General features: G+C 39.8%; 1 protein-coding gene across 3 annotated transcripts in view; it reads right to left on the reverse strand.

Annotated features, from left to right (window-relative positions):
• The window catches only part of USP9X (ubiquitin specific peptidase 9 X-linked), a 149,238-nt gene that overhangs the window by 116,769 nt on the left and 5,735 nt on the right, over positions 1–26,734 (reverse strand). For all 3 annotated transcript variants that reach the window (XM_025205045.1, XM_006015646.3, XM_025205048.1), the window contains exons 2-9: positions 23,811–24,064; positions 17,735–17,880; positions 17,250–17,329; positions 12,686–12,798; positions 11,682–11,900; positions 1,551–1,666; positions 1,022–1,273; positions 806–944 (exon numbers count right to left, since the gene is read on the reverse strand). In XM_025205045.1, the coding sequence (XP_025060830.1) occupies positions 806–944; positions 1,022–1,273; positions 1,551–1,666; positions 11,682–11,900; positions 12,686–12,798; positions 17,250–17,329; positions 17,735–17,880; positions 23,811–23,906 (1,161 nt within the window). In that variant the 5' untranslated portion in view covers positions 23,907–24,064. The remainder of the gene's footprint in view (positions 1–805; positions 945–1,021; positions 1,274–1,550; positions 1,667–11,681; positions 11,901–12,685; positions 12,799–17,249; positions 17,330–17,734; positions 17,881–23,810; positions 24,065–26,734) is intronic.

The following is a 26,734-nucleotide window of genomic DNA, read 5'->3' on the forward strand; positions in this document are numbered from 1 at the left end:
ACTGAGCATATACTTTTTTTAAGTGATTGAGTTATCCAAATGTCAGAACTAACTCACTGAAGACACTTCGGTCAACTCATAGTTGGCATATTACATAGAAAGAGAATAACTAAACACTAGAAGACAATCAGAAAATGAGCCAGAATATGAAAGATACTATTCATCTGTCTGTGTGTCTCAATTACTACCTGAATTTAGAGGCAAGAGTTGAAGCAAGATTTAGGAATATTTTTAATTCCATCTTCTAAGGGTAACTGATGCCACTCAAGGCACAAATATAATTCAGCGTTTTGGTTTAGACTGAGGCAGAAGCAGAATATATGTGGAAGGCCAGAATCATGAAGAGAACGAACAGATATTCCTTTCAACTGACTGTTCTTGATTACACAACTGGAAGATTCCAATTGGTGCCCTGAAAGACTTAGGCAACCTTGGAAACATTTCAGTTATCGGCACCACATTTTCAAGTTTTGCAGAACAGCAGTTGCAAAAAAAGATTTCATTATATTAGGACAAGCTGGCCCTTGACACCAAACTCCACAGATGTGTCAAAACAAGCTCTACTTACTTCTCATAGGTCCCTGTCAGATATCATATTATGGCATAATTCATGCATTAATCATGCCATAAACAGTAGCTGTAAATATTTTAATTTTCATTACCAAAGAGACAAGCAAAGGATAGGAATCCAGCATACATATATTTGTATGTATATGCACACACACACAGCTATGCTTAAAGAAATAAACAAGCAAAAAACAATCCATCATACTACATGATTTAGGCAAAGAACAAAATAACTTACTGCCATTCTTTCTGCTGTAAGCCATTCCTCTTCTTCAGGATTACCATGCCGATGAGTATAATATGACACACTAGATATCACCTTGTTAACTTCATTTAGTGCATTCATTTTACCATTGAAAGAAGAAATTTGTAACAATCTGTAAGAAAAGGTAAGTGCAAGATGTGTAAACAAAATTACAGAAAAGCCCACATTATAACAGGAAAAACACCTTACCTAAGTATCATTTTTAACCTAAATATTTCTAAGTTTTTTACAGTTTCTTCTTGCCCTGGGACTCTTGAAGCTAAGTTCTTTAGAGATTTGATTATCATTGACAAAGCATCATTTTTGGCTTCATTCTTTGCTTCTTTTTTCAGTTCATCATCAGTTAAGTTTTCTAAAAACTGTGGAACCATTTCTATAATTGGAAGGAAGTATTTCTTCACTGTATGTAGCGTTAGAAACTCATAGCATTGTCCAAATGGTCTGAAAAAAAACAAAAAGATGAGTAATGTAATGTGAATACTTGACTAATTTTATTAAGATGCTGAAGTACTCTGTTGAGAAACCCAGCTAACTCCAAAGCAAACAAGCAACCAAAGGAAACAAGGTAGTAAAAGGTAAATAGACAGCAGATCACATATCATCCCCCCAAAATTAAATGGATAACTACATCTTCTGTTTCATATTAACATTTTAATGCTAATGAACACCTCACAACTATAAAATGGAGATGTAAAAGACTGCTTTCTAAAGAACTTACTTGATGAGAGCTGCAATTATTTGGACATTCAATGCTGATCCACTCATAAAACGATCATGCAGGATCTGAAACCCATTTAACGTGCCAAACTTGTTGATGAGATCTACTAGCCAACCCTAAAATACAATAAATTAGTTTGTTTGTTTTTAGAAAAATGAATCTTTAAATTATTAGCCACTACAAAGACAAAAATAATCACTTTTGTTTTGTTCCATCATTGCACCATAACCAGGCAAAAGCAATAGAAGTTGTACATGATTCCTCTATGCAACTTAGGACATACTGTTTCTAAATGCACTGTAAAAACTAAAGGACAATTCTGTCTTTATAACCAAACAAGCAAGTTTAATATGCAATTTAGCATGCACACATTTGTCAAAAATATTTTTGTAGATGACCATCCTTGAGTACTGAGCAGTAACTAAATATCTACCCGTAAGTATTCTTTGCCGATTTTGCTATGTACACATTTGTTGGCTTATTTTTCACTTAATAATATGAATCCTCTTTTTTAAAAGATGTTTCTAGTTTTGAGGAAATTAATCCACCAACTAACAAAAGTAAAGCAGGATGACATTCTTTAGGTGAACTCCCAGCCTCATTAAAATCAATGCCAAAACTGAGCTCAGTGTGACAAGGATTTCACCCAATTCTTATTTCCTTAAATAAGAATATTTCCTTTAAGAAACCCTAAAAAGATTATCAAACACTCATTCAGCAACAGTGGTTCAACAACACTGCTGTAAACATACATCTCTGATAAACTTCAAATGGTAAGACAAGTGCACTATACCTATAAAAATGTAATAATCACCTCTCCCCACATCTCTTCCTACCCAATCTCTCTCTGTATCACTGAATATCCATATATAAAGAACATTTTTCTAAAATAAGGCTTACTCCCTCAGGATGACTTGCCTACTTTTCTTCATCATATCACAGGAAAATTCACATTTTGCTATATTAAATAGTTCTTCTAATCGCATGCAATCACCAAAAATGGGCATAGATTTTCCCTACTATTTAACCCAGATGTCTTACTTCTACTAAATTTAGTATCTACATAAACACAGTTTCTTTAGAAAATATGTACACCTAATTTGGAAGTAATTGGTACCACGCAAGAACATTATAAGCATATAACCTCCATTACTTCCTTGAGTGTCTTCTGATAAAAGTTACTCATGAAAGTTTGGCAGGCTATATTTTGGTAGCTCAATAGTTGAGCTAAATAGACAATGTGATGCTGCTATAACAAGCTCTGCATCTATGCTATATGTCAGATCTAAGGAAAATTTTCTTAAAAGTATGAATCAAGCTCTAATGGCAGCTCTACTATTTTTTAATGCAGATATATGTTTGTTTGAGGCAGGCCATGGAAGAAGCATTCATTTTAGTAAAGTGCTTTCTAAACCCTTTGACAGAAGGAAAAACAGTATATTTAGACTTTTTGTTGAAGTGTTGTATCCCACTTAAAGACAGAGAGATGTGAATGCCTGACCTTTATTCTTTCTCCAGAAAAGGCAAACTGGTGATTTCCTTCGACCCAATTAAAAAAAAAATATTGATCACTAAGAATCCAACTTCACAGGTTAGCTTCCCCTCAGCAAGAGCAAGATCTAGGGTAAAACACTTGCAAATGTATGCAAAGACAGTGCGGGCTTTAGCCATCTGACTGAGCAATGGAGTGAAATTCAGCAGACCTGGTTTCTTCTCTCAGCTTTAGCCCTGTTAAATGATGCTGGGGAAAAAAAAAATCACTTCACTTCTCCATTTCTGTAAAATAGGAATAGCTCCCTCCTTTGCAAAGTACAGGCAGTCCTCGGACTTACAACAAGATGCGGCTCTCAGGAACCAATTGCAAGTCAAAACGTTGCAACTCAGAACCAATTTGCTCATAAGAAACAATGTTATAAATGGAGGATCAGTTCCTGAACCAAGGCTCAATACCCTGTTTTCCCCCAAAACACCCCAGAATTTTGTACTCAATCAATTATAGATGAGTAATATAGCTACATTAATGTATTTATATTGTAAATAGCAATTATATTGATTTGGAAGGACTTCTTTGAGGTGACTTTGCTGGACTTTTTGAACTGCTCTCGGTTGGACTTTTTGAAGGGTTCTTGGCTGGAATCTTCTCAGGAGTCTAGGCTGCAGGTTTTTCTGGAGTCTTGTCTGCCTTCTTAAAGAAAGTGTCCAAGGAAGTTTGGACAGATGTTCTCCAGGGAGAGGAGCAATGCAGCAAACTTGTTTGCTGGCATGGCATCACATCAGATCAAGCGTTGTAAAGTCGAAACCGATGTCAAAGTTGAAACAGGGTGTCAATTTATAATCGTTGTAAGTCTGAAACGTTGTAAGTCGAGGACTGCCTGTACTTTGAGAATTATTGCTAACACTGTACATGAGCTAGCTATTTGTAATCATAGCTGAAATATTGTTCTATTAGGTCTTAGGGAGAAATTCTGGTTATGGATGAAGGACCAGTCCATCACACGAGCCTACAGCTTGCTAGTTTTTCTAGCAAATTTGATTGCTTCAAAATCAATACTGCCTTAATTGTGAAATGAGCCCAAGAATTTTTCCCCATGGGCTGAAAGGTTTCATAAGTTAAATATTTGACTGATGCCCCACAAAGGCACAGATTCATTAATCAAAGGGATATATGTTCTTTAATTCCCTACATAAATCTTTATCATGCATATGCATCCAAGATGATTCACGTCTATTCCTACCTCGAGCAAAACCTCTAACACTTAGACTAGACTACCTTCATGCATCCTTGCAAAAGAATCTATATGTAAACAGTCTTTTGTGTAACCAAGTGGCAATGAATCAAGATGTCCTTTTACTAGAATCCCAAGGATTTCAAGAGAAGAGACAGATTCAGCATGAACTAAAGTTGGGTTTATACTATTGTTGGTTTCCCATAAAAAGAATAAAATTTCCCCTCATTCATCATCATGACACAGGCGAGTTAGTCAACTACTTCCTAACATTTAACAGAATTTTTGTACCGTCTCTAAAGAGGAGAGTTTAGAATTCTGTCAGGGATTCTATGACCTGTGCTATCAATAAATGAAGAAAGTCTGGATCCAAGTAACAAATCTGAGCTCTCTGATGGGTCAGTAACTTCCAGAAGCATGGAAAGAGACAAAAGAAAGTCCTTGTGATATCTGCAGCACATCAAAGAACAAATGTCTTGTCTTACGTAGGCTGCAGCAATCAAATAATCTTGGTTTCTTCTTGCTCAATTTTTCCTGAGAACTCTCTGAACAGAGAAAGGAGGCCTGCTTTCCAGGGTGGTATAAAATGCACTCAGGATTGACTTATCTACTCTTGCTGTGGTTCAAAACCTCTGTCATTTGGATTTGTGACCTACTTGGTCATAAATAGGAGCATCTCCAGATAGTCCCACACAGAGAAAGTATATGCTGTAAAAGTTCTTCAGTGCCTGCATTAAGCTGAATATACAAGTACCTGTTGTTACCTGTCAGTTCTGTGCTCCCGAGGGAGCCCTGGCACCCAGCTTGCTGGACTCACAAAGGACTTTTTCTATTCCTCCCCGCCCCACCCCCATCTAACCAGAAACAAGCAGAAGAAAAGTTTAATAAGCATCTTGGGCCATACATTCACTGGTCCCAGTATGGGAGGCCTATTTAAACTTGATTGACTAAAACTCGGTTGCTAGGTTAGGGAATGCTGAGGCAAGAGACCGAGTGGGTATGGGAGACATTTGAACAATGGTTAAGGGTTCATCACAAAGTCCAGCCTGTTGGAGCCCTGACCAGAAATGCTGTCATACTTTCCCTGGGATGACTGGTAGAAGTTCTCCCCACAAAGTTTATGAACACTCCAAGTAATCCCTTTAAGTATGTTAAAAGACTACAGTAAGATCTGAAAGTCATGCTAAGCTGAGGCTTATTCACAACAGGTAAAACATAAAACACTGATGCTGACTGCACAGTGCAAGCTTAGCTAGGCCATCTGAGAAGAAACAATGTGGTATCCCTTCCAGTATATCTTCTCTATTCATAATAATTTCAAGCTGGCTCTTAGGTATCTGGTTACCCCTTAAAACTTTATGTTTTTCCTGGCTGTTAATCAGTTTCTTGAGGTGTTCTAAACCAGATAACCCCTTGTCACTGTAAAAGGTAATTCATTTAAATTGAAACTGTTTATAGAACAGGATTTTCCCTGTCAATAATGGCTAGAGACCCTCTTGATTTACACAATTAAAAGAATGCTTTGAAGAGGCTGGACTGTGTGTATAAGAAAGCAGTAAAGCAGCAAACAGTGTGCTTCAAGAGGGAGAAATTTGACACCATTTGCTGTTGTTGAGAAGCTGGGATAAACAGACTGACTCTTTCCATCACCTGTTTAACCTTCAATGATCATGCTAGAAACTTTGCCTGTCGACAAACACCCAAGTGCTTTGGAATGGTGAGATCCCAGCTCGCTCTCTCTCTCTAGGCATAGCTTTCTGAACCTGAATTTTATTAGTTAAGCTTGAGCTGGGTTTCCCCAAATACTCAATTAAGCCAGGGTAATATTGTAATTGTTTTTGTTTGTTGTCCCTTGTCTATTACTACTAGTACCATCAAAAATTTCATATACTTAGCAATAAATAACTTTTATAGTCAAACTGGTGGTAACCAGGTGTATTTTTCCTTCTCAACTTCCCCTTCCCCACTTGCTCTGCAGCAACACTTCTTTTACCTAAGCCAAGGATCCCTGTGAAGCCCAAAAAAATACTGTGGGGTCCACTCATCAAGTGGCTACCACTACTAGGACAGTTAGGGCAAAAGATTGGGATGTACTGAGTTTAAGACACATAAGGGGATCAGCCTATATAGGCTGACTGACCCAGTTTGGCTCAAACATGCCCTGTCCACACCCGAGGACAGGATGGTAATCCAGGCTGACCTTCGCAGGCTCAGAAAATGGGCAGATGAAAACCCGATGGCCTTCAATGCCGAAAAATGCAAGGTATTCCACCTTGGGAACAAAAACCCGCAGCATGCTTATAGGCTTGGCAGTGCTATGCTTGCTAGCACCATGGCCAGAAGGGACTTGGGGGGGTCATGACTGACCACAAGATGAATATGAGCCACCAATGTGATGTTGCAGCCAGCAATGCGAGCAAAACTCCGGCTTGCATCCATAGATGCTTCTCTAGCAAATCCCAGAACGTCATCCTCCTGCTGTACTTGGCCTTGGTGGGGCTGCAGCTAGAGTACTGTATCCAATTCTGGGCTCTACAATTCAAAAAGGATGTGGAGAAGTTTGAGAGAGAGTCCAGAGAAGAGGCACCCGCATGATCAGAGGGCAGGAGAACAGGCCTTATGATGAGAGGCTGAGAGCTATGGGACTCTTCAGCCTGGAAAAGCACAGGCTCAGGGGGGACCTGGTGGCTGCCTATAAGTATGTAAGGGGTGTACATCAGGATCTGGGGAAACACCTGTTCACCAGAGCACCCCATGGGATGACAAGGTCAAACAGTCACAAACTTCTCCAAGACTGTTTCAGGCTGGACATAAGGAAGAACTTCTTTACAGTCCAAGCCCCCAAGGCCTGGAACAGACTGCTGCCAGAAGTGGTGCAAACACCTACTCTGGACTCCTTTAAGAGTCAATTAGACGTTTATCTTGCTAGGATCCAGTGACCCCAGCTGACTTCCTGCCCCTGGGGCAGGGTGCCGTACTCGATCTTCCGAGGTCCCTTCCAGCACTAATGTCCGTGAATCTATGAGAAAAAAAAATGAACTGAATGCTAGCCCATGAGGGTGTCAGCTGGACACCCAGCCTGATTCAGACATATTCTGTTCACCTGCGTGCTTGTGTCCGACTGCATTTTATTGTTACCTTAATGAACTGATTCCTGGCATATGAGGGTGTCAGCCTGTACATGCTGATCAACCTGGTCGGGTCCGGCATGTCACATTAGTCTGTGTGTATGTGTGTGCGTGTATGTATTTGACTGATTTGGTGGCTGGAGGAACCCAGCCCCACTGAACATGAGTCCTGCAATAGCTCCACTGGGGGCGAGGACTTGCAGAAGAGAGAGAGCTCCATATAGGAACACAAGTAACACAAGCAGCACATTGATAAGACTTACAAAGATCCTAGAAACGTATCCCTAATAAATTAGCACACCCCAAAGTGATGGGCAAAACTGTTAACACTAGTCAGATGATGTTAGCATACTGTCCTTACAGAAAATCAGAGCACTATAAAATAAATGTGTATAGCATGCACCATTTCAAGGGAATTCTGACTTATTTGCACAAAAGACTGGACCATATCTCCCCTGCTCAAATCACAGGAAATCTCAACAGCACTGTTATCATTACATGTTCTGCCACATAGTGCAAGGAAAAAGAACTTGAGAAGCTGATGTACTATTAATTCTAGAACACTGACATGGAGTTTTTGTCCCATAAATTCTTATGACAGAGATGTCTATAAGTTTTGCAATCAACTCACCAATCCAGATAGGAGTCAGACAATTATAGCTGATAAAACTGAATAGCTGAATGCTACTGTTTTCCAGGACATTCAGCATTAAGCCTGCTAACATGATGAGTTTGAACACAACGATAGATGCTGTCAATTCTATATGTATGTTGTCCATATAGGTTTCCTAAAAAAACCCACAAAAAACCCCAACCCCGAAGATGCTTGATCTTCAGATGTACATACAGAATCAGAGGGGTGAAAGGGACCTCAAGGATCATCAGGTTTCTTCCCTACAGAAATGTAAAAATGATACTCTTATATCACCCCGAAAGAGATTCCACAACTTCCCGGTGTAGGCAATTCTATTATCTTAATGTTATAAAAGTAACAAAGTTTTTTTCCCTGAGAGCTAATCTAAACCTATTTTCCTATAATTTAAAGCCACTGCTTTGTGTTCTGCCCTCTCCAGCAAAGGAGAAAAAGATGTACTCCCTCTTCAGGGTAGCCTTTCAGATATCTGAAGACTACTGTCACGTCCCTTCTTACTGTACTTACTTGAACCTAGAAATGAGGTTTGCCCCCACGAAATCAACATGGCAGGGTCACGGCAAAGGGAGGGAAGAGAAAGCCTCATCACAGACTCAAATACCAGCCCAGGGCAGGCAGCAGTTCAGTTCCAGCTTCAATCCCAGGCTAGGGGTGGCCTGCGCAGCAGGAGAAGGGGCATGTGGCAGAGGAAGCACAGGGAAGACTGTGCAGGGTGGGGGGAAAAGAGGTGTGAGGAGACCATCCAGTGTGCAGCTTGTGGAAACCACTGAGAAAACTGCACAGCCAGCTTGCCCCCTGTCCCAGCCATTTGCCTTCAGCTCCTGCTCTGACCTGGAGCTTGCCAGAGGCTCCAGCTCTGCCTGACTGCTCTGAAGCTGGAACTGCACCGGAAGGTAAGCTGCAAGAGTCGGGGGAGGTGGGGGGGAAGGAAAGAGATGCAGGCACCAGGCAGGGCACAGACAGTAGGGGTGGGGTCAGGCACAAGCATTGGATGGGGGCAGCAGACACTGGAGACTGGCAGCAGAGTGGCGGATGGGAGGGTAGGGGCAAGGGATAGCACCTCACCTCCTACAGTTGCGTTCCCTGTGACAGCAATGGAGTAGACAGGGACGGATAGATGAATTTAAGATGACTCCCCAGTAATTAGATTTTATTTTACACACAGAAAATAATACATTTATAATTTTGCATGTACAGAATCTAATTATTGGGTAGGAGAGGAAAGGAATCTTAAAATTCAAAGTTATCTTGGATTTGGGTAAATATAATAATTGTCTTTTCTCCAAGCTAAGTATGCCTAGTTGTCTCAACCCTTCCTTATATGGATTGTCTCCCAAGTCCTTTAATACTTGTTGCTTATCTCCAGGGCATCTCCAACTTCTATACATCTTTCTTAAAAGTTAGAGCCCAGAACTGCACACAATACTTTGAAACCTAACCAGCACCAAGTACAGTGGCACTATGACCTACTGGGCATGGCTACACATTCATTAATGCGCCTTTGCTACTGCGCATTAAGTACCTCTAATATGAGGTATTACATAAAGGTGCAGTAGCAAAGGCAAACATTTTTCTCCCATTCTGTATTTGATTATTCTTTTCTAGCTATAGCAGCTTACATATAGCCAGTCTGGTGTGGGCACTGCCTGCAGCACGTACCCCAGACTGAGCCTATGCCATGTGCAGCATCCATGGTGCTGAATTTAGTCTGCACACCAGAACCGCTCAATGCACTGCAGACAGTGCATGGGGTCTTTCTGATCTGGCCCACAGGTCATATATGTTTGATACCCCTGATCCAAGATATGCACATACTGTATGATAAAAAGTTGAGCTTCTAGAACTAAAAAGACCAGAAATCATCACCTTTCTTTGAGATCACAGAATATTGGGGAGAAGGAGCATTTCTTTCCATGAAACTTCTGAAATCTCCTCTACAGCACTTTACAGAAAACTGAAGTGCCTGATTATGGAGGTTTTTGTAAGATGTACCTCTGAGACGAACAGCGAAAAATGTGCAAGAGGTAGTTTTAAACTGAATGGAGTAAACATACTGAGCAATTTCCAAGAGAGACTAGCGTCTCAGAACAGTAATACAGGTATCTAGAGAAAGAAAGGTAAAAGTTGGTGGTGTAGAATTCTATGTTAATGATATGATAGATTGAAGAGAATCAGAAAGGATAATATAGTTAAAAAAAACCTGCTTTGGTTTGCATCTTGGCTACTGTTCAACAGAGGATGCGTCTACATGGCACAAGTCAGCACCATTCTAAAATGACACGCGCTAGCTTGATGCATACTATCTCCTAGGCACAAAATGACACAGCTGTGTTAGTGTAGCACACAGTTCTGGGCATGTTGCTGACATACCCAGAGATAGCTTGTATCACCTCCACTGTAAGTAACAGGGAGTTCAGACTAACATGGTTTAACCAGTAAAGGGATACCGGGACTCGTAAGGTCTTTCCTAGAGAAAATCTTAGAGAACTTGTAGTAGGCATGATGTCAATCACTTTCAACAGATCTTGTTTGTTCTATAGCTATAAAACAGTTATTTATTAAATGACATTCCATCCACTTTTGTTCTTACTTTCACAGGGAAGCCAGATAAATATAATGAGGAATGATGCTTCAAAATATTGGTGGATACTACAGCTTCTGATGTCACATCCACATCCTTTGGCACCTCTCTCAATGAGTAATTAGCATCTGATTTTCACTCATGAGGGCTCTGGCCAGCTTTTCCTGTTCTTCCAACAATATTTGTACAATCAATGCCAATTTCCCCCCCAGAGGTAATACTGTCTTACCCATGCTGCCTCATGTCCATACTACCCACAATTCCATAAGTAATATTATTATACTCTCTATTTAGCTCTTCAAATTATAACTCCAAATTGATTAACAATGTTGGTTATGATAAAAGCAACTGATACAAGTTGTCTGCTTTCTTAGGAATTGCCAGTCTAGATGTTGGATTTAATAAGGTAATTTTACCAACTGTAATAAACCTGTGAGACCTTCAAGGTAATTTTAGGCCTATAGGATAAATCCAGAATATAAAAAAAAAAGAATGTAATTTTCACCAAAGATCAGATAGAAAGATAGCTACTACAACTTCATGAGGCTGGACCATTATTTTCTGGAAGAGAAAAAGATGATATCCTTTCTTTTACCTTTAAACATGCAGAAAAAATGCACCTGATGCATTCAAATGAAGGTGCTTCAGGTGTCTGATAGGACAAACCCGAGCCACAAAGTTTAACAGTGGATCCAACAGATAGACTCAAAGAAGCAACAGGTGCCACAGCAGGCTTAGAATAGGGTTTCAAGTGTTAAAATAATGACCTCAGATTGAAGGCTGATCCACAGTAATCTTTTGCTTGTATATATTGCCCTTCACTTTGGCTATTACTTCTGAAGCTGGAAACTAATGGATATGTTTTTATATTTAATTGAACTACAGTTTACTAGATGCTTAGGCACCGTTTTGTTAATTTGTTTGTTTTTTTTCCACGAAAGGCTCCTTCAACAGATGCCAACTCACTAACTGGATAGTAATTTTTTAAATAAAAATATTAAATATGAAAATTATCAGCTTATGTTTACAAAAAGACCCCTATACCTTTGGTGATCGAGGGTCAGGTGGTCGGGCATAAAGTTCATCCTCAGCCAGCTGAACTCCTGCAGGAACTGTTTCAGAGGGACGTGTACCATTGTAGAGATGGAATTTGCAATGAGGATTTAAGGCCATGGCAAGAAGTTCAAGAAGAGGAAACCAATCTTGGGATAGCTTGGCCACGCAAAGCTCTACTAGGCGATGAGTGTTGTTGATAATACACCTCTATTAAGAAAAAAAAATGCTTAGTGCTTTCAGCAGATGACTGAATTCTAAAATAATAATAAAATATTGCTGTACTCTCATTAGCAAATAATTACAAAAAAGTTGTACATTTTTCTCTCTTTTCTCTAAAGGTTTTTTCTGGAACTGAAAGTCTTTATGCCTGGTTTCTCACAAAGATTAATTTGGTTTGTTTTTAGGAAGAGAGAATGAGAAATCTTTTCAGGTTTTTTTTGTTTGTTTCGAGTCACTTATGAGCAAGTAGGGAAATAATATTTTTCCCTGATTTTTTTTTCTTCTTTTTTTAAAGATTTAATTCACTCACCAGTAACTTCATGACTCCATATTTGGCACATAGCTAGGTTTGAGTGAGGAAAGTGTCAATATTTACATAGTTGCCACTTAACATACACAAATAAGCCAAGTTTCTAAGCGTCTCAGAGCCTAAAAACAGTTCTCAAAGCTGCTGAACTAAATAGAAAAATAGGTAGGACTACACATATCTACCTAGCATAGTATAGTTAAGAGCCCAAGAAAAGGTTGAATTAATAAATGCAGTAAGAAGAAATTGATTCCCCACAGTACTGGCCTGTAAGTTTGATTCCTTCCAAAACCCATCCATCAGACCATGACAATGTCATGTGTGATGGGAAGGATGAAATGTTCCAAAGGCCATAAAACACATAAAAGAACTGGAAGAAAGAAGATTTTCAATAACGAATGAACAGACCACCTCTACAGACTCTCCCCTAAGCTGAATTGCATTTATGAACAGCAAATGAACTCACATGAATTTCAAACTTCCAACCGCTCACTGCCTCATCTGTAAGGATTTTTGTGAAAGATATTGTTAGCCCATCTCGAAAAAATCGCTGACATGCTTCGCTTTTAACGTCAAGGCCTATTGGTAAGGAAAGAAGAGAACAATTAGTTGATATATCCCATTTTTTTTATTCAATTGGACTTTTAGCATAACACTGACAATATTCAAATTTTGGACTACACAAAATTCCTGACCTACAAGAATTTCAAAATACTTTACCCCCCCAAAACTGAAACGTTTAAAAAAATAGGAACAAGCAATTATGGATTTTGTTTATTGATTGACAGATATAAGGAAGCTAAGTTGTTTTCATATTTGACAAACTGAGTCAGTGACAGAGCTGAAAATTAAACTCAGGAGCTAGCTATAGCTACTGTTCTTACTATGTATGCCTTTTGAGTGCTCAGATCTTATAAGCTTCAGCAATTTCAATAGATACTGAGAACTGCCATCAACTACCAATGTAACTGGAAGGATGGGACAACAGCAGCGTAAACATAGGAAATCTGATGGTGAAACTGGGTTCCTGAACTACCTTAAATACTTCTCTGTTTATTAACTTAACACAGACCAGTGCATGAAAGAGATGATAATGTCAAGAGACAGAATGTGCAAGTGAAACACCTGGTAGACTTTACAGGTAAGAGATGAGATTAGTCTGTTAATGGCGTCTTAGGTCGTAAGCCTTAGGAAATCCCACAGCCACATTCGCAGGGAAATAATGGTGCCACAAGAAAGGGAAACCTGCTGCAAAAATATTACAAAGAAAAAGTGTGATATTTTGGTGGTTGGTTTTCATCATACCTTAAACTGAATGTGTGGCAGGTTAAAACTGAACCGGAGCCTCCAACAAGCCCCAGTGCAGTTCCAGCTGATGATCAGCTAGTCCTATAACTGGGTTGCCTAATATTTCCCATTAGAAAAGATCCTTCTTGTTGAGAAGCTCTATTACTACCATTGCAGCAGACCTATGAAATTCAGCAGAAAGGGTAGCCCTTTCTATTTCAGATTTGGTCACTTTATAAATTGTAAAAGAATGCCATTTACCAGCATTAGTACAAGTATGCCAGCAGATCGAGGGAAGAGATTATGCCCCTCTATTCAGCACTTGTGAGGCTACATACGGAGTACTGTGTCCAGTTTTGGGCCCACCACACCAGAAAGGATGTGGACAAATTGGAGAGAGTCCAACAGAAGGCAACAAAAGTGGTGAGGAGACTAGGGGATGTGACTTCTGAGGAGAAGCTGAGGGAACTGACCCTATTTAGTCTGGAGAAGAGAAGACTGAGGGGGGATTTAATAGCAGCCTTCAATTACCTGATGGGGGGTTCCAAAGAGCATGAAGCTAGACTGTTCTCAGTGGTGGCAGATGACAGAACAAAGAACAATGGTTTCAAGTTGCAGCAACTAGAACAGGTTACCCAGAGAAGTTGTGGAGTCTCCAACCTTGAGATTCAAGACCCAGCTAGACAAAGTCTTAGCTGAGATGATATAGTTGAGGATGGTTCTGCTTTGAGCATGGGGTTAGGCCTAGATGACCTCCTGAAGTCCCTTCTAATGTTTATGATTCTATAATTCAACTTGACATTTATTTTTTAAAACAACGTTTCCTGTTAAGGATGCCCTCCCTTATTTTAGATATTTTGTAATGATTTAATACTGAATAAAGGAAAACCGTTCCTTCAAACAGGAGTAGCCCCCCCATCTTTGGGTTACTTCAATCTATTGTGAGAGTAGCTTTTTAGGCTCAGAATACACTGATGCCTTCAAAAGAAGAAAACATTTCTGTAAGATTAATGCAATGCCATCAGACAACCAACAATACTAAATAAGATAAAAGAATGGCTGGACCATCTAAATATTTCTCCCAAATCTTCCCTCTCACGTTAGAAGAGATAATAATATTACTTAGTTCTTATATGGCACTTTTTAAATCAACAGATCTTTGCAGAGCACATGCAGAAGAGATCAGTAGCATTATTCCAATTTAACAGGTAGGGACACTGAGGCATAAAAGAGTGAAGTGGCTTGCTCAGAATCACTGGCAGGTCATTGTCAGAGCCAGGAAGAGAACCCAGATCCATAATCCCAACACAATGCTAAACACTAAGCCACAATGCAGAGACCCTACTAGCCAGTACTGCACCCCCCCACACACTGCACCTTCCCTGCTGCAGCTGAGGGACTGGCTCCAGCACTGGTAGCAGCACAGGTAGTAGTGGTTGGGGCTTCACTCCTGCTGTGGGAGCTAACACTTTTTTTTTTTTGCTGCTAATATGAGTGTCAAGCAGCCAAAAATGACTGGTTTTCAGCAGCAGGAAAAGGATCTCCCCCAAAACAGCAGTGAACCTCTAGGCACTGCACCTGCACTATGTGATGCTGCTGCTTCTCTGCCCTCCCCACTGCCAGAAACACTACAGGAAAGGTGCAGAGAGGGGGAACAGGAAGGGCCACTCCACCACTCAGGGCTCTATTCTGGCACTCTCCCTTTAGGCAGCAACTGAGACTTTTGCCTCGCTCACCTACCCATATAGTTACGCTATTGACACATTGCCCAACATGACATAACAAATACAGACTGTGTAATCATTTAACAGTCTCGTGACCAAAGCAGTTTCTGGTTATTTCACGCTTCCAATGTTCTAACGCAGCAGAGATCTCAGTGCAAAAGTTGTGCTGATAGCCATGTTAGAACTTGAATTACCTTTCAATTTTAATCCCTTTCCTCAATTTTCTCCTTTGCATCTAACATATTAGACCTCTCTTTCTGACAATTATCTGTACCTACATCCACCTATCTGTAATTAACACTATAACTATCACTGAATGGAATGAGAAGTAGTGTTTAAAAAAGCAAATGCAGAAATGTTTGCCTAAAATGATCATCAGAATAAGACGCTAAAAATTCAGAGAACAGTGGTGCATAAAAGTGCATGAATGGAGCTCTACACAGCATTTTTACAGATCTCTAGGGGGAAAAAGGACAGAAGCAGGCATAACAGTTCTTCAAATGAAAGTCAAATCTGATGCTTTGTCGTAGACGATTTAAACAATCAGTAGGGCAGTGGAAGAAGTTTTCAGGTTATATTAGTTTGGTATACTGCTTATGGTTTTACAATTTTAAGGCAGATATAGAGCAACTGGATGCATCCAAACACTCAGCCCTAAGACCAGAATTTCTTCCTAATAATCTGTTCCAGTCTCAAAGACATACATTGTTGTGTCTTTCAATTTTTTCCAAAGACAGTACTTGTTTTGCCATTGAATAGGTGTGACCTCTTGAAAGAGGTATGACGACCTAAAGATTTCTGAGAGGCCACTCTGTGGGTCATATCCTCCCTTGGCTCACTAAAATGCAGTCAAAAACCTTGTTTATCTCCAGCAGGTGCTCCAAACTAGAGGACAAATACCAATACAACGTTGCTGTGGTAGACAGAACAGAACTACATGCTAATTGCAAAATTTTACTCCTCAAATTGCCAAGTAATAAAAGTGTATGAAGGCAGCCAAATTAGCCAAGTCAAATTATCCAAATTTCAGGGACAGGCAACTTGTATAGACAAAATTAGCTAGTATGTTAGAGGAAAAAAAAATGTTTTTCTGACTTGTGAGATTGCTCACTTAGTGGCATAAGCAGCGGAAGGCTGGGGCTAACAGGGCTTAGCTCCCCCAAAACTAATTTCGCAGCGGCTGGTGGTAGTAGTAGCACCATGATGACACCTGCAGCAGCTGGCGCTGCTCGGTACTACTGCCGTGCCCCTGCACTGCACCCAGTGCCCCTGCCATGCGCTCCTCTAATACTGAACAGCACCAGTGCACGCTGGCCCTGCAATGGCCCTCAGCTCCCCTTGCAAATAATATTTTCTCCCGCTGCTACTGCTTAATGGGGCTGGAAATATGCTTTGTCAATAGAAGCCAAAGCATCTTTCTAGAAACATAAGACATGCCACTGACCTACCATGATCTGCTGAACACAAACAACCCAGAAGAGAAGCTCCATGTGAGGCAGATGCAACAAATTGTTATATAGGGTGAAAATTATTCTGTTTATATCACACTGCCTGTAAATATTCAAAACCTTAATTTTCTATTACCCTCCTTGGGAACCTAACTATTGATTTTGAAGAAACATTTTGGCAAGGTATGTGTCAAAATTACATTAGTAATTTAAAGGAAAATACAGAAAACCATTAAATCTCCAAGTTAAATTTTAAGAATCTGTCAAGAATGCAGACCTGATGTGTCTTGATATGCAAATAAAAATTAAGAAAAACAGATGGGACAGGACTGACAAGACTTACAGTGTGGGATCAGTGTACCCTGGTGCTTGTATCAAGGCACCAAGCTCCTAGCTACTATGTTGAAAATTTCAGATCCATGAAGCTCCATATGCTTGTCTAGGACTTGGAATCTTTGGGATGAAATGTATTAAAAAAAGTATACAACATCCTCAAGACTCCAAGAGGGTAGCAGAATACCTTTAGAAAAAAAGAGTTACACATTGCTCTAGTAAACTATTTTCAACATACCTTTTTTACTAAGGTCAATAGCAGCTTCTAGAAGAACTTCTAATTCTCCTTTCGGCAACACAGGAACAACCCATCGAGGCCTGAATTAGGGGAGAAAAAAAAAAAACACACACAAAAAAAGACCAAAAATCCCTGCATTTTAATTTTGTCAAATACTGATCTTTAACTTAGATTCACAGATGTTAGGTTTCATAGATGTTAGGGTTGAAAGGGACCTCAATAGATCATCGAGTCCGACCCCCCAACTTGTGCCTTTAAAAACAATTATTCCTAATTAAACTGCTGAAGGCAGCCCACTTTGGAAAACCTTTTGTAAATCACAATTTAAATTCTTACTGCCCTTTCATTTTGAATACTATATTAAAAAGTAATTTAATTTTGATAAGAAATCCAATTAAACAGAACGTGATTCTAGTCGTGTGTGTAATAAAGAGATTTGACCAATAACTAATGACACCAGAAACAGTGCTTAAGTCTTAAAATACCTGTTGATCATGTCATCCAGCTTTGCCAGGTCTGTGTGGGGAAATGCAGGCTCCTCATCTTCAAGCTGGGGTGGGGCATCCCCTTGACCCTGCTCATCAGGCGGAGTAGCTGGGGAATTCTCATTGGAAGAATCAGGTGAAGATGTCTGAATTAAACATAAAATATTACTGGATACATATTATGTATTTTCCTTTCAGACACTAATTGTATACATGTCATTTATTTTGATTTTTCTCTTTCAATTTCTTTAAATTTTCAAAACACTGAAAGACAACATTGTAGAAGTCTTCAGAAAATAACTGGACATTATATATTATGGACATGGAACACGGATTTAAAGTTTTTAAAATGTCTTAACCAGAATCATATCTTATTCAAATTCAGTATTTTAAATGGTATTTAAGTAGGCTAAAAATGAAGCTAGTTTCCTGGAAAATGGACAAAAGTGTCTTTTGGAACAGGAAAGAACATTCACAGATTGGTTCTATTGGGCCAACTTTCAATTTCTCTCTGAGAAAATAAGAGGGTGACCATGGGAATATTCTCTATGAAAAATGAAACACCTTCACAGAAAAGGTGGGAACTTTATACAAAAAGATGGGCTTCAGTGGAAGTACTATCACTGGCTGGTATACTAGTGTTTTTAGCATTTATTCTCAGACACTCATATAATCAATTAAAACTACTGGTACAGTCAAAGCCACTGAAGACACTCACGGATAACCTGGATCAGCATTTAAGTTGTGCAAAGGGAACAAACAATTTGCATTTCTCATTGATCTCAATAGTAAAGGCCTTAAGTGTATTAAACATGCTGGCTAGCTCTTGCAAGTGACAGACCGCTCTCAACTGTTTGTTCCTCTCCTCATGCCTAACAGGGCAGTTACCTTGCCACTACAAGGCCAACAGACTTAATCAGCTGCAGGTCAGTTTCCTAGCTGTTATTTATAAGCCATGAAACTGACTAGAAAACATCAATTTTAGTGCTTGTCTCTCACTAGCCAAGTCTGTGGCTGCAGCCACAAAGCTGACACTGCTACACAGAACTAGTAACAGTTGAGATGGGCTACAAAGTTCAACTATCCACCATATTAATTTGGCAAAGAGCAGTTTATCCAAAGAGTCCACTATAAGCAACTCTGGGCATGAACATACATAACACAGACTGGTTTAAATACAATTTAAAGCTTGAAGCACACAGTCATATAAGCCTGTAACAGCACTGGAAGGAAGGGATTGTGAGAAGTGATGCAGTGTGGGATGGCTAGATGAATGACCAGACTTGTGTCACAGAATGCTTGGTGTCCATGTATAACACTGACCTGATTCACAGTGACAGTTGAAAAATAGTACCCGAGTTTGATTTATCCGACTCCTCTGGCATATCCCCAGAACTCTGCTGCCCCCCTTTTTCCTCCACCTTTTCTGGCACTTTTAAAATCAATCAACTCCCCTACTCTGCTTGTTCACTAACAGCCAGCTGTGTCTTCAATCCCTATTAGACCATGGGCTATCATTATACCCCCAGGACTCCAAAAGTACAGGTCCAAGCACTCCTCTTCCCCACCCCCACATCAAGCAAGCACAATTCAGTTTACTGAACTCATGTTTAGGAGAGAAGGGAAAGCAGAAAGTGATCACATCCCCAGCCACAGGTCACCCAACTCCCTGGGACTCTCTAAGTATGGGTGCAAGTACAGCTTACTTGCCCACTAAGAGGCATGCTGGGCTGGGTGCTCACTCACCCCTTGGGGTTGGAGTCACAGTACTTCAAAAACAACAAACTGGTTCCTGATCAAGCAGGGATCCTGGTTTTCTCCGATTTAAAAAAAAAAAAAAATTCCCATTGGGGGAGAAAACCAGGATCCCTGCTGATCAGTGCAACTGTTACGCTCAATTGTTGTGTGTCCACATACTTAGACCATACTTATTTGTGTTCACTTAAACAAATACATCTCTGCATTCATCAACTGATACAATTAAATGCAAATCGGTATGATGTTGGCAAATGGAGAATTACATATTTTTTATTAACAAATAGTTTTGTTTAACATTAAGCTGCTCTTTGTTGATACCTTTAATTATTATCCAAATAATAGTTTTGTTTTTACACTATTTGGGCTATTTTAAATGTACTGATATGTAATAAATATCTATCAAAACACGTGTTCTTATTTACCAAAACAAAGGAAATAACTTGTTATTGAATAATTTAAATTAGTTCAATGGGAACTAGACAATTAACACATTCCTGAAAAATCCCATTTTGCATCTATCTCAGAAAAATCTGACCCTGCAACATTTAAAGTTTTGGAAATAGTACACTTCATCCTCTTTCATCTGTTTATCTACAAATTAGAAAAGAAAAGCAAATATCCCTGCCCTGATCAATTCCCAGCCTGTTTCTCCACTTTGAAATAGTTCAAATGAAGAAAATATTTTCTCTCGTTGCTAGCTAAACTGAAACCGAAAGTACTGACATGCATCTCTTCCATACAAATCAAAACAACAGTAGCAACTCCTGAAAAAATTGCTTGTACTAGCATTTGCTTTACTGTAAAGATTAAAAATACTACTACATAAATGAGTAACTAACATTGTGACATCTTTATAAAGCTTTTGCTTTAAAAGTTAAATATTCCCCTTAACATATCCCCTTAAACTCATTAATATTTGAAGGATTCACTGCATTTCTTTTAATAAGGATTTTAATAAGGATTCACAGCATTTTCTTTTAATAAGTTTGTAGTATGTTTAGCTTTTAACATAAGTAGTCCTAATTTTACATTTAAGTTTAAGACAGAGTTTATTTTAAAAAGTAAAATGTGTTCAATATAAAGAAATTTTTAAATAACAATGTCTGAGTTAATATTTAAAAAGCTGGAATTTTAATTATTTTCCTGACACAGATGTGTTGGATAGAAAAATTAGCCTTGGATTAGTATTTCTTCACAAAAATCTCTATTCCTCCACAAATGACTTCCTAGACTCACCAATATTATTCAATTAAAATGACTATCTGGACTGAGGGGCCTAATTTTAGGCATCAGCATTTTGAATATATATTTTTTCTTTAAACAGTTGATTGAACTAGTGATGCTCTATCTCCTGCTCATGGACCTTTGTCATCCAGCCTGGAAGTCTCCCCACAGATCCAGAAATTTAACTGTGCGGGAGCAGTGGCAGGGAGCTGCTGCTCCTGACACCAAATTTCTAGACCCATGGGGAGCTTCACATCTAGATGATGTGACTGTGCACACTTGACTATGCCAGTGCATGGGCTAGATCCAAGTATGTGGGGCTGGGCCAGAGTGCTGAACCACACCCGCAGACTGACTGAACATGGATCCAGCCTGCAGACTGGCCCCACACCACTCATCTGGGGGTCAAATCGTCTAATCCAGTGGTGCTTTATCCTATTCCACTGTAGTTCAACCATAAACTGCTTTCTGTTGATTTGTATATAAATCACTATGTTACTCCTAATACTGAATGACTGTGGTTTTCCACATATTATTCTTTTCTTAGTTTATTCCTTTGATAGCAACAATACCCAGGTAGTTTTAAAACGCATGCGAATTACTGTAAATAGAATACAAATTTCCTTGTTTTTAAAGGCACCTTTCTGGCTACAAAAATGTACTGAGTATCAGTAGTACTCATAGGCCTTCATTAGGATGAGGGTCTTGTGCACCGAGCACATTTTATACCAATTGAAAATAATCCAGTATCTGCTCCAAAGAACATCCAAAACTTAAAATTTAGAACAAATGGTTTTTTTTCCTCCTTGTAAGCTAACATTACTTTAAGTTGAGGAAATGAAACATCTCTGTATGTCTTTTTTTAAGATTAATTTTTTCCTTCACATTTCATTTAGCCTGAAAAAAAAAATCATTAAGAATTTACATCTCCGATTTTCAGGCAAGTGTCTGAACTCCAAATACTTTGTTGATATGTTTACATATCAATAAAACTGATTCATGCCAACATTTCTATTTGTTTTGCAAAATAATTTCATTACATAAACCCCTCTATTTCCCTAATTTAATATTAGAAACAGTCTAAACTCCATTTTTCCCATATACTATTTATTACAGGTATCTTAGCCATTAAATTACATTGTTATTGTTTTCAGCATGGCGTGTTTAAATCTGCATGCCAAGATGTCAATTATACATATTTCAAAACTTCAGAAGAGAGAAAAAATGACAGTTTAGTAGAGAACATTTCAGAGCTGTTACACTGAAATTGATGCACTATGACTACACATACTTATGTTAAGCAATTATAGAATGTAATATTTGCAGATTTGTATTAATTTTACATTTTAATATGCCATAGAAACTGTGGATAACATGTTACTAATTTAGTAAACAATCAGCTATTTGCTTATAATGTGTGCCAGGCAGCTGCATTAGGATGCTAGATAGAGTTTGGATGATCTCATATGACGGTGTCTCCTGAAGTCAGAAACACCCATGGATGATTAACAGTTTTATACCCTGTAACTCATCCCTCAGTATAATTGATGACAGGTAATAAGATGCAAACCAAATTGTGAATAGTTCTCTCTAGCCCTGTCTTCTCTACCTTTTTTTAGAATTCTCTACTCTCTCCTACCATTATAATTCCCCTTGTATTAACAAGGTTAGAGCAAATATGGGGCAGAAGCCAGACATTACCGAGTCAGTAAATAACTGAAGCACCATTTTTCCCCCTAAATTCATTATGAAATGGACACTGTCAACTGAAATTTGGAGCAAAACACTTAAGACCATAACCTTCACAGCAACAGAATTTTCAACACTTAAAAAAAAAAAAAAAAAAAAAAAAAAAAAAAAAAAAAAAAAAAAAAAAAAAAAAAAAAAAAAAAAAAAAAAGATTCCAATGAAAAAAGTTCTGAAAAAAGTTCAAGTCATTCAGCAGCCCGTGAATCACTGAATGCTGGTAAAGAAGTTTCCAAATAAGTAATAGGAATTTTCCTATTTTCCATTATATTAAGTCAATCGATCTGCCAAGGGCAGAATTTTTTCTAGTGTGCATTCAGGGAAAAATACAATGAGCTACATATGCAGGGCTTAACCCACTTCTGTAACAAGAGGACTATGGCATAAAGCATATTTCCTGCCAAAGGCTTCATTGGCAGAGCCTAGCTTGAAAGCCTAGCTTAAGCAACCAGGTGGCTACTTAAAAGATCTGGTACTGGACATGTTTTTTTCTGTTCAGGAAACAGCCACTGCTCTGAGGACATGAGTTTTGTTGTTAGTTCTTAAAACCAGTAGTTCCTACCTACGAGTCACAATACCCATGAACATAGTATTGAAAGAGTTACCCACTTCCATTGCAAGCCTGCCACATACCCGGTAAGACTGAGAACCACTTTCTTAAAGCAGTGCTTTTCAATTTACCCTTTGGAAATGCCCCATTTTGATAAAACAGGTGTGGCAGCTTTCATCCCTTTAAAGATGACAGGGAAGCTAATAAATAGGGATCTGGACTTTCAGAACTCCTTAGTGTTATGAACATAAACTAATACACGGCAGGTCAGAGCTTTGTCTCTCAGGCATGAGCTTTTTCTTCTCTGTCCACCAGAAATGACATTCCTATACATTACTACCTTCCTTGGAAGGCAGCGGGCATAAAGTTTGTTTCAGAGTGATGAGCAGAAAGTGGAGATCAGAAGTAGCTGCTTTACAAATCTGAGGTGGACAAATCAGAGACACAGCTCTGAGGAAACATCTGACATCTTGGTGGAAAAGACTTACTTCACTAATATGCATGAACAGCAGCTTACTTCACAACTATCCCATTTTATCTGAAAGGCAGCATCTTAGTCATACAGAGCTGTCTAGTAATATTCTGGGATACCTGTTCAGTAGCTTTTCCTTCAACCCCTCAATTTTTCTTGGAAGTCTTTCAAGGGAATATTAACCAGACCCAATTTTTCTTCAGTAAAGAGGTTAAAAATCCCCTTGGGGGTGTGGTTTGTTATAAAGACCTGAAATACTTAATATTATCCTGTACTTCAAGGCTATTGTTGTCTTTTTGAATGGTTTTGCAAATGTTACATCATACCTGATTCTGTTGGAGGGGAGGCTGAGACTGTCCATCAGGAGCCTGGCCCTGGCTATCATTCCCTCCTACTGGAGAGCCACGGGTCGTGGCTGTCATACTCGAAACAGGGCAGATCTTTGCAATTTTGTCTGCTTATGTAGTTGTTGTGAGAGAAGAAATTATAGTCCGCTTAATAAAGTTGAAGTACCAGCATATGTTTGTTTTAAAAAGCTCCAACTCAAGAACAAGCCATCTTGCAGAGACCATTGCATAACCTAAAAGAGACAAAAGTTTAGCAAAATATTAGAATACATTTTTTAAAATACACATCTGGGAAAAAACCAAAAGCATTTGAGTCAAATACAACTCTAATAAATGTCATCATTTCATATTGGGTAATACCCATTTCCCAAAATTTTAGACTTTTACAATGTCACAAGTAGAAACAAGGCTTAGCCTGTGAGACCATTTAAAAGCAGAAAACTAGTCCAGAATAAAACTACCACTTTTTAAAATAGTGATCACACAGAATCCACAACAGATTTCCAAAAAATTAACACCTTGAATTTTTAACATATAAGACCAGTATAGGACCCAGTTACAGGAGACTACTTAAGTCTGACAAATGGCATCACCAGAAATCCTTGCTTCGTGCATATTTCCTAAACCATCACAGTTATACTCTGCCTTCTATCATGCTGACATAGGATTGGCAGTGGACCTCAAGGTGGAGCTCTCATTAGACATGTGAAAGGAGACACTGACAGTATGCTCCTTATGACCACCTATTGTCTGGTAGACCATTTCTCAATCTCTTTCACATGCCAAAGACCAGGTTTGTTAACTGTCCAGGCATACTACACAAGCTCTGTCTTTTCCCCTGCTACGTATCTGTGACAGGAATGGGCAAGCAGCCACAGACATGGCTAGACAACCAGCATATGGAATGCAACACAGGAACCAAACTTTCCACCCAGCTTACCTCCATCTCTGCTGGGGCTACTGGCACTGTTCCCAGATTCTCGCCTAACCCACCCATCCCATTCTGAAGAAATCCCAGATCCTGCTGCTGAACCCCAAGAAGAGAGAAAGTCTGCCCCAGCGAGCCCAAAATTTCCTCAGGAATTCCCCACCTTCGCAACTCCTGAGGTGGCTGATGCTGGGGAGCCAAACTTCCCCAAGTTCAGCCCCTAAGGGTACAGACCAAAAATGAAACTGAAGCCGAGATTCAGAAGCTTCAATCCAGAAAAATATGGCCCCTAAGAGAGCTGTGGTCAACAGAAACCCTGGAGAGGGAAGCACCTTCAGGGAATGATGCCGATTGCTCTGATGGGAAGGTGATTGCCCCTAAGCCTCAGTCTCTACCACCTCCTGAGGTCCCAGACTTTGAAATGGACTCAGAGTCTGAAGATGGGGAAAAAGAAGGTCACCAGAGCCTATGGGCTCACCTCAACATTTCTGAGTTCCCCATCCTAACCCCTCTACCCTCCCAAAAAGAAATGATCATCCCTAGCGAGGGATGGCACTTCCTTGCGGAAGAAGCACCAGTTTTCAGATGCTTCCCTTAGGAATGCATTTGGAGAAGGTTACTCCCTTGAAAACATTGTTAGGTTTCTTGTTGAGACTGGAGGTGATGGCAGTGCATTGATACAAGTATGACAGAAGAGACCCTCTATGACAGTGGAGGGCAAAATACAGCCTGCCAGGTCATTCTATCCAGCCTGTGGAGCCCCTAAAAAGTTTAGTAAATTAATATTTATTTGACCTGGCTCCCTGTCAAAGCTTGCTGGAGACAGGGGCAGTAGGACCCAGAAGGAGCCCTCAGCAGGCTTGCAGGCTTGAGCAGCCCAGCCCCACCCACTCCCAGCCAGTTCCCTGCCCCCCACTGCTCCAGCGCCACATGGCTGTGGCTCCCGGCTGCATCCCTAGACCACAGAGCATGGGACTATGCTAGGGGAGAGAGAGCGAGAGCGAGAGTGTGTGTGTGTTCATAGGGTGAGTCCCACACCCCCTCCTCCATACATGTGCACCTACGCCTCCCCTTGTACTGCTATACACAAACCCCAGCTACCCTCCCACCATACCCGCCCACACCCCACATACCCACACACCCACAGCCCCCACAAACCTATACCCACCCCCCCACAGTATATAAAAATAAAACTTCATTTTAAGCTATTGTGCAGTCACCTCTACGTACACTACACAAACGCATGTAAATCAGGACAAAAATATTTTTTAAAATCAAATTAATGAATGTTGTGGATGATCACTTTTTAGAATATAATTTGGTATTTTTCTGGTTCCGAGATGGCAAAACCCCTTGCTGAAAAAAGTACTTCCGGGGGCAAGGAGAGAGACTTCTGGTGGCAAATGTCAGAGGTTAGGGGGTGGGACTTCTGGTCACAAGATGGCAACCAAGGGGTGGGGCTAACCATACAGCCCTTGACAGCTTGCCAAAACTCAGTAAGCAGCTCTCTGCCCGAAATAATTACCCGCCCCTGCTCTATGAGATCACTGGATCCTAGAAGGTTGAGAATAGAGTACCCACACATACTGAGCAGTGCTGGGCTGTGGGGTCACAATGGCCTCAAACACTGTTGACTCTGCCAGGGCCCAGACCAATGAACTATATAATAAAAAGTCATGAGCCTTTTGACTCTGAAATAATATCATGCAGTTTGTACCATGTATAAGCAGGTACAGAAGCGGTGCTCAGAAGTGTGTTTACAGAGTACCCATGCTGAAATTTGCAGCAGTCAAGGCTGGGGCCAGAGTCAGATCCATAACAGACTCCTATTCCCCGCTGTAGTTTCTGTCCTCTTTTCTGTCCCCTTCACTCCCCCCTTATTGTCACATGCAGCTCACTTTCACACAGTGCTCCGGGAGGGAACAGAGCCTGAGGAGGGTCTAACGCTAAGGGGTGGGGGGGAAGGGAGGGCAGC

This window comes from Alligator sinensis, unplaced genomic scaffold, assembly GCF_000455745.1.
Source record: "Alligator sinensis unplaced genomic scaffold, ASM45574v1 scaffold243_1, whole genome shotgun sequence".
Classification (NCBI taxonomy): Eukaryota; Metazoa; Chordata; order Crocodylia; family Alligatoridae; genus Alligator; species Alligator sinensis.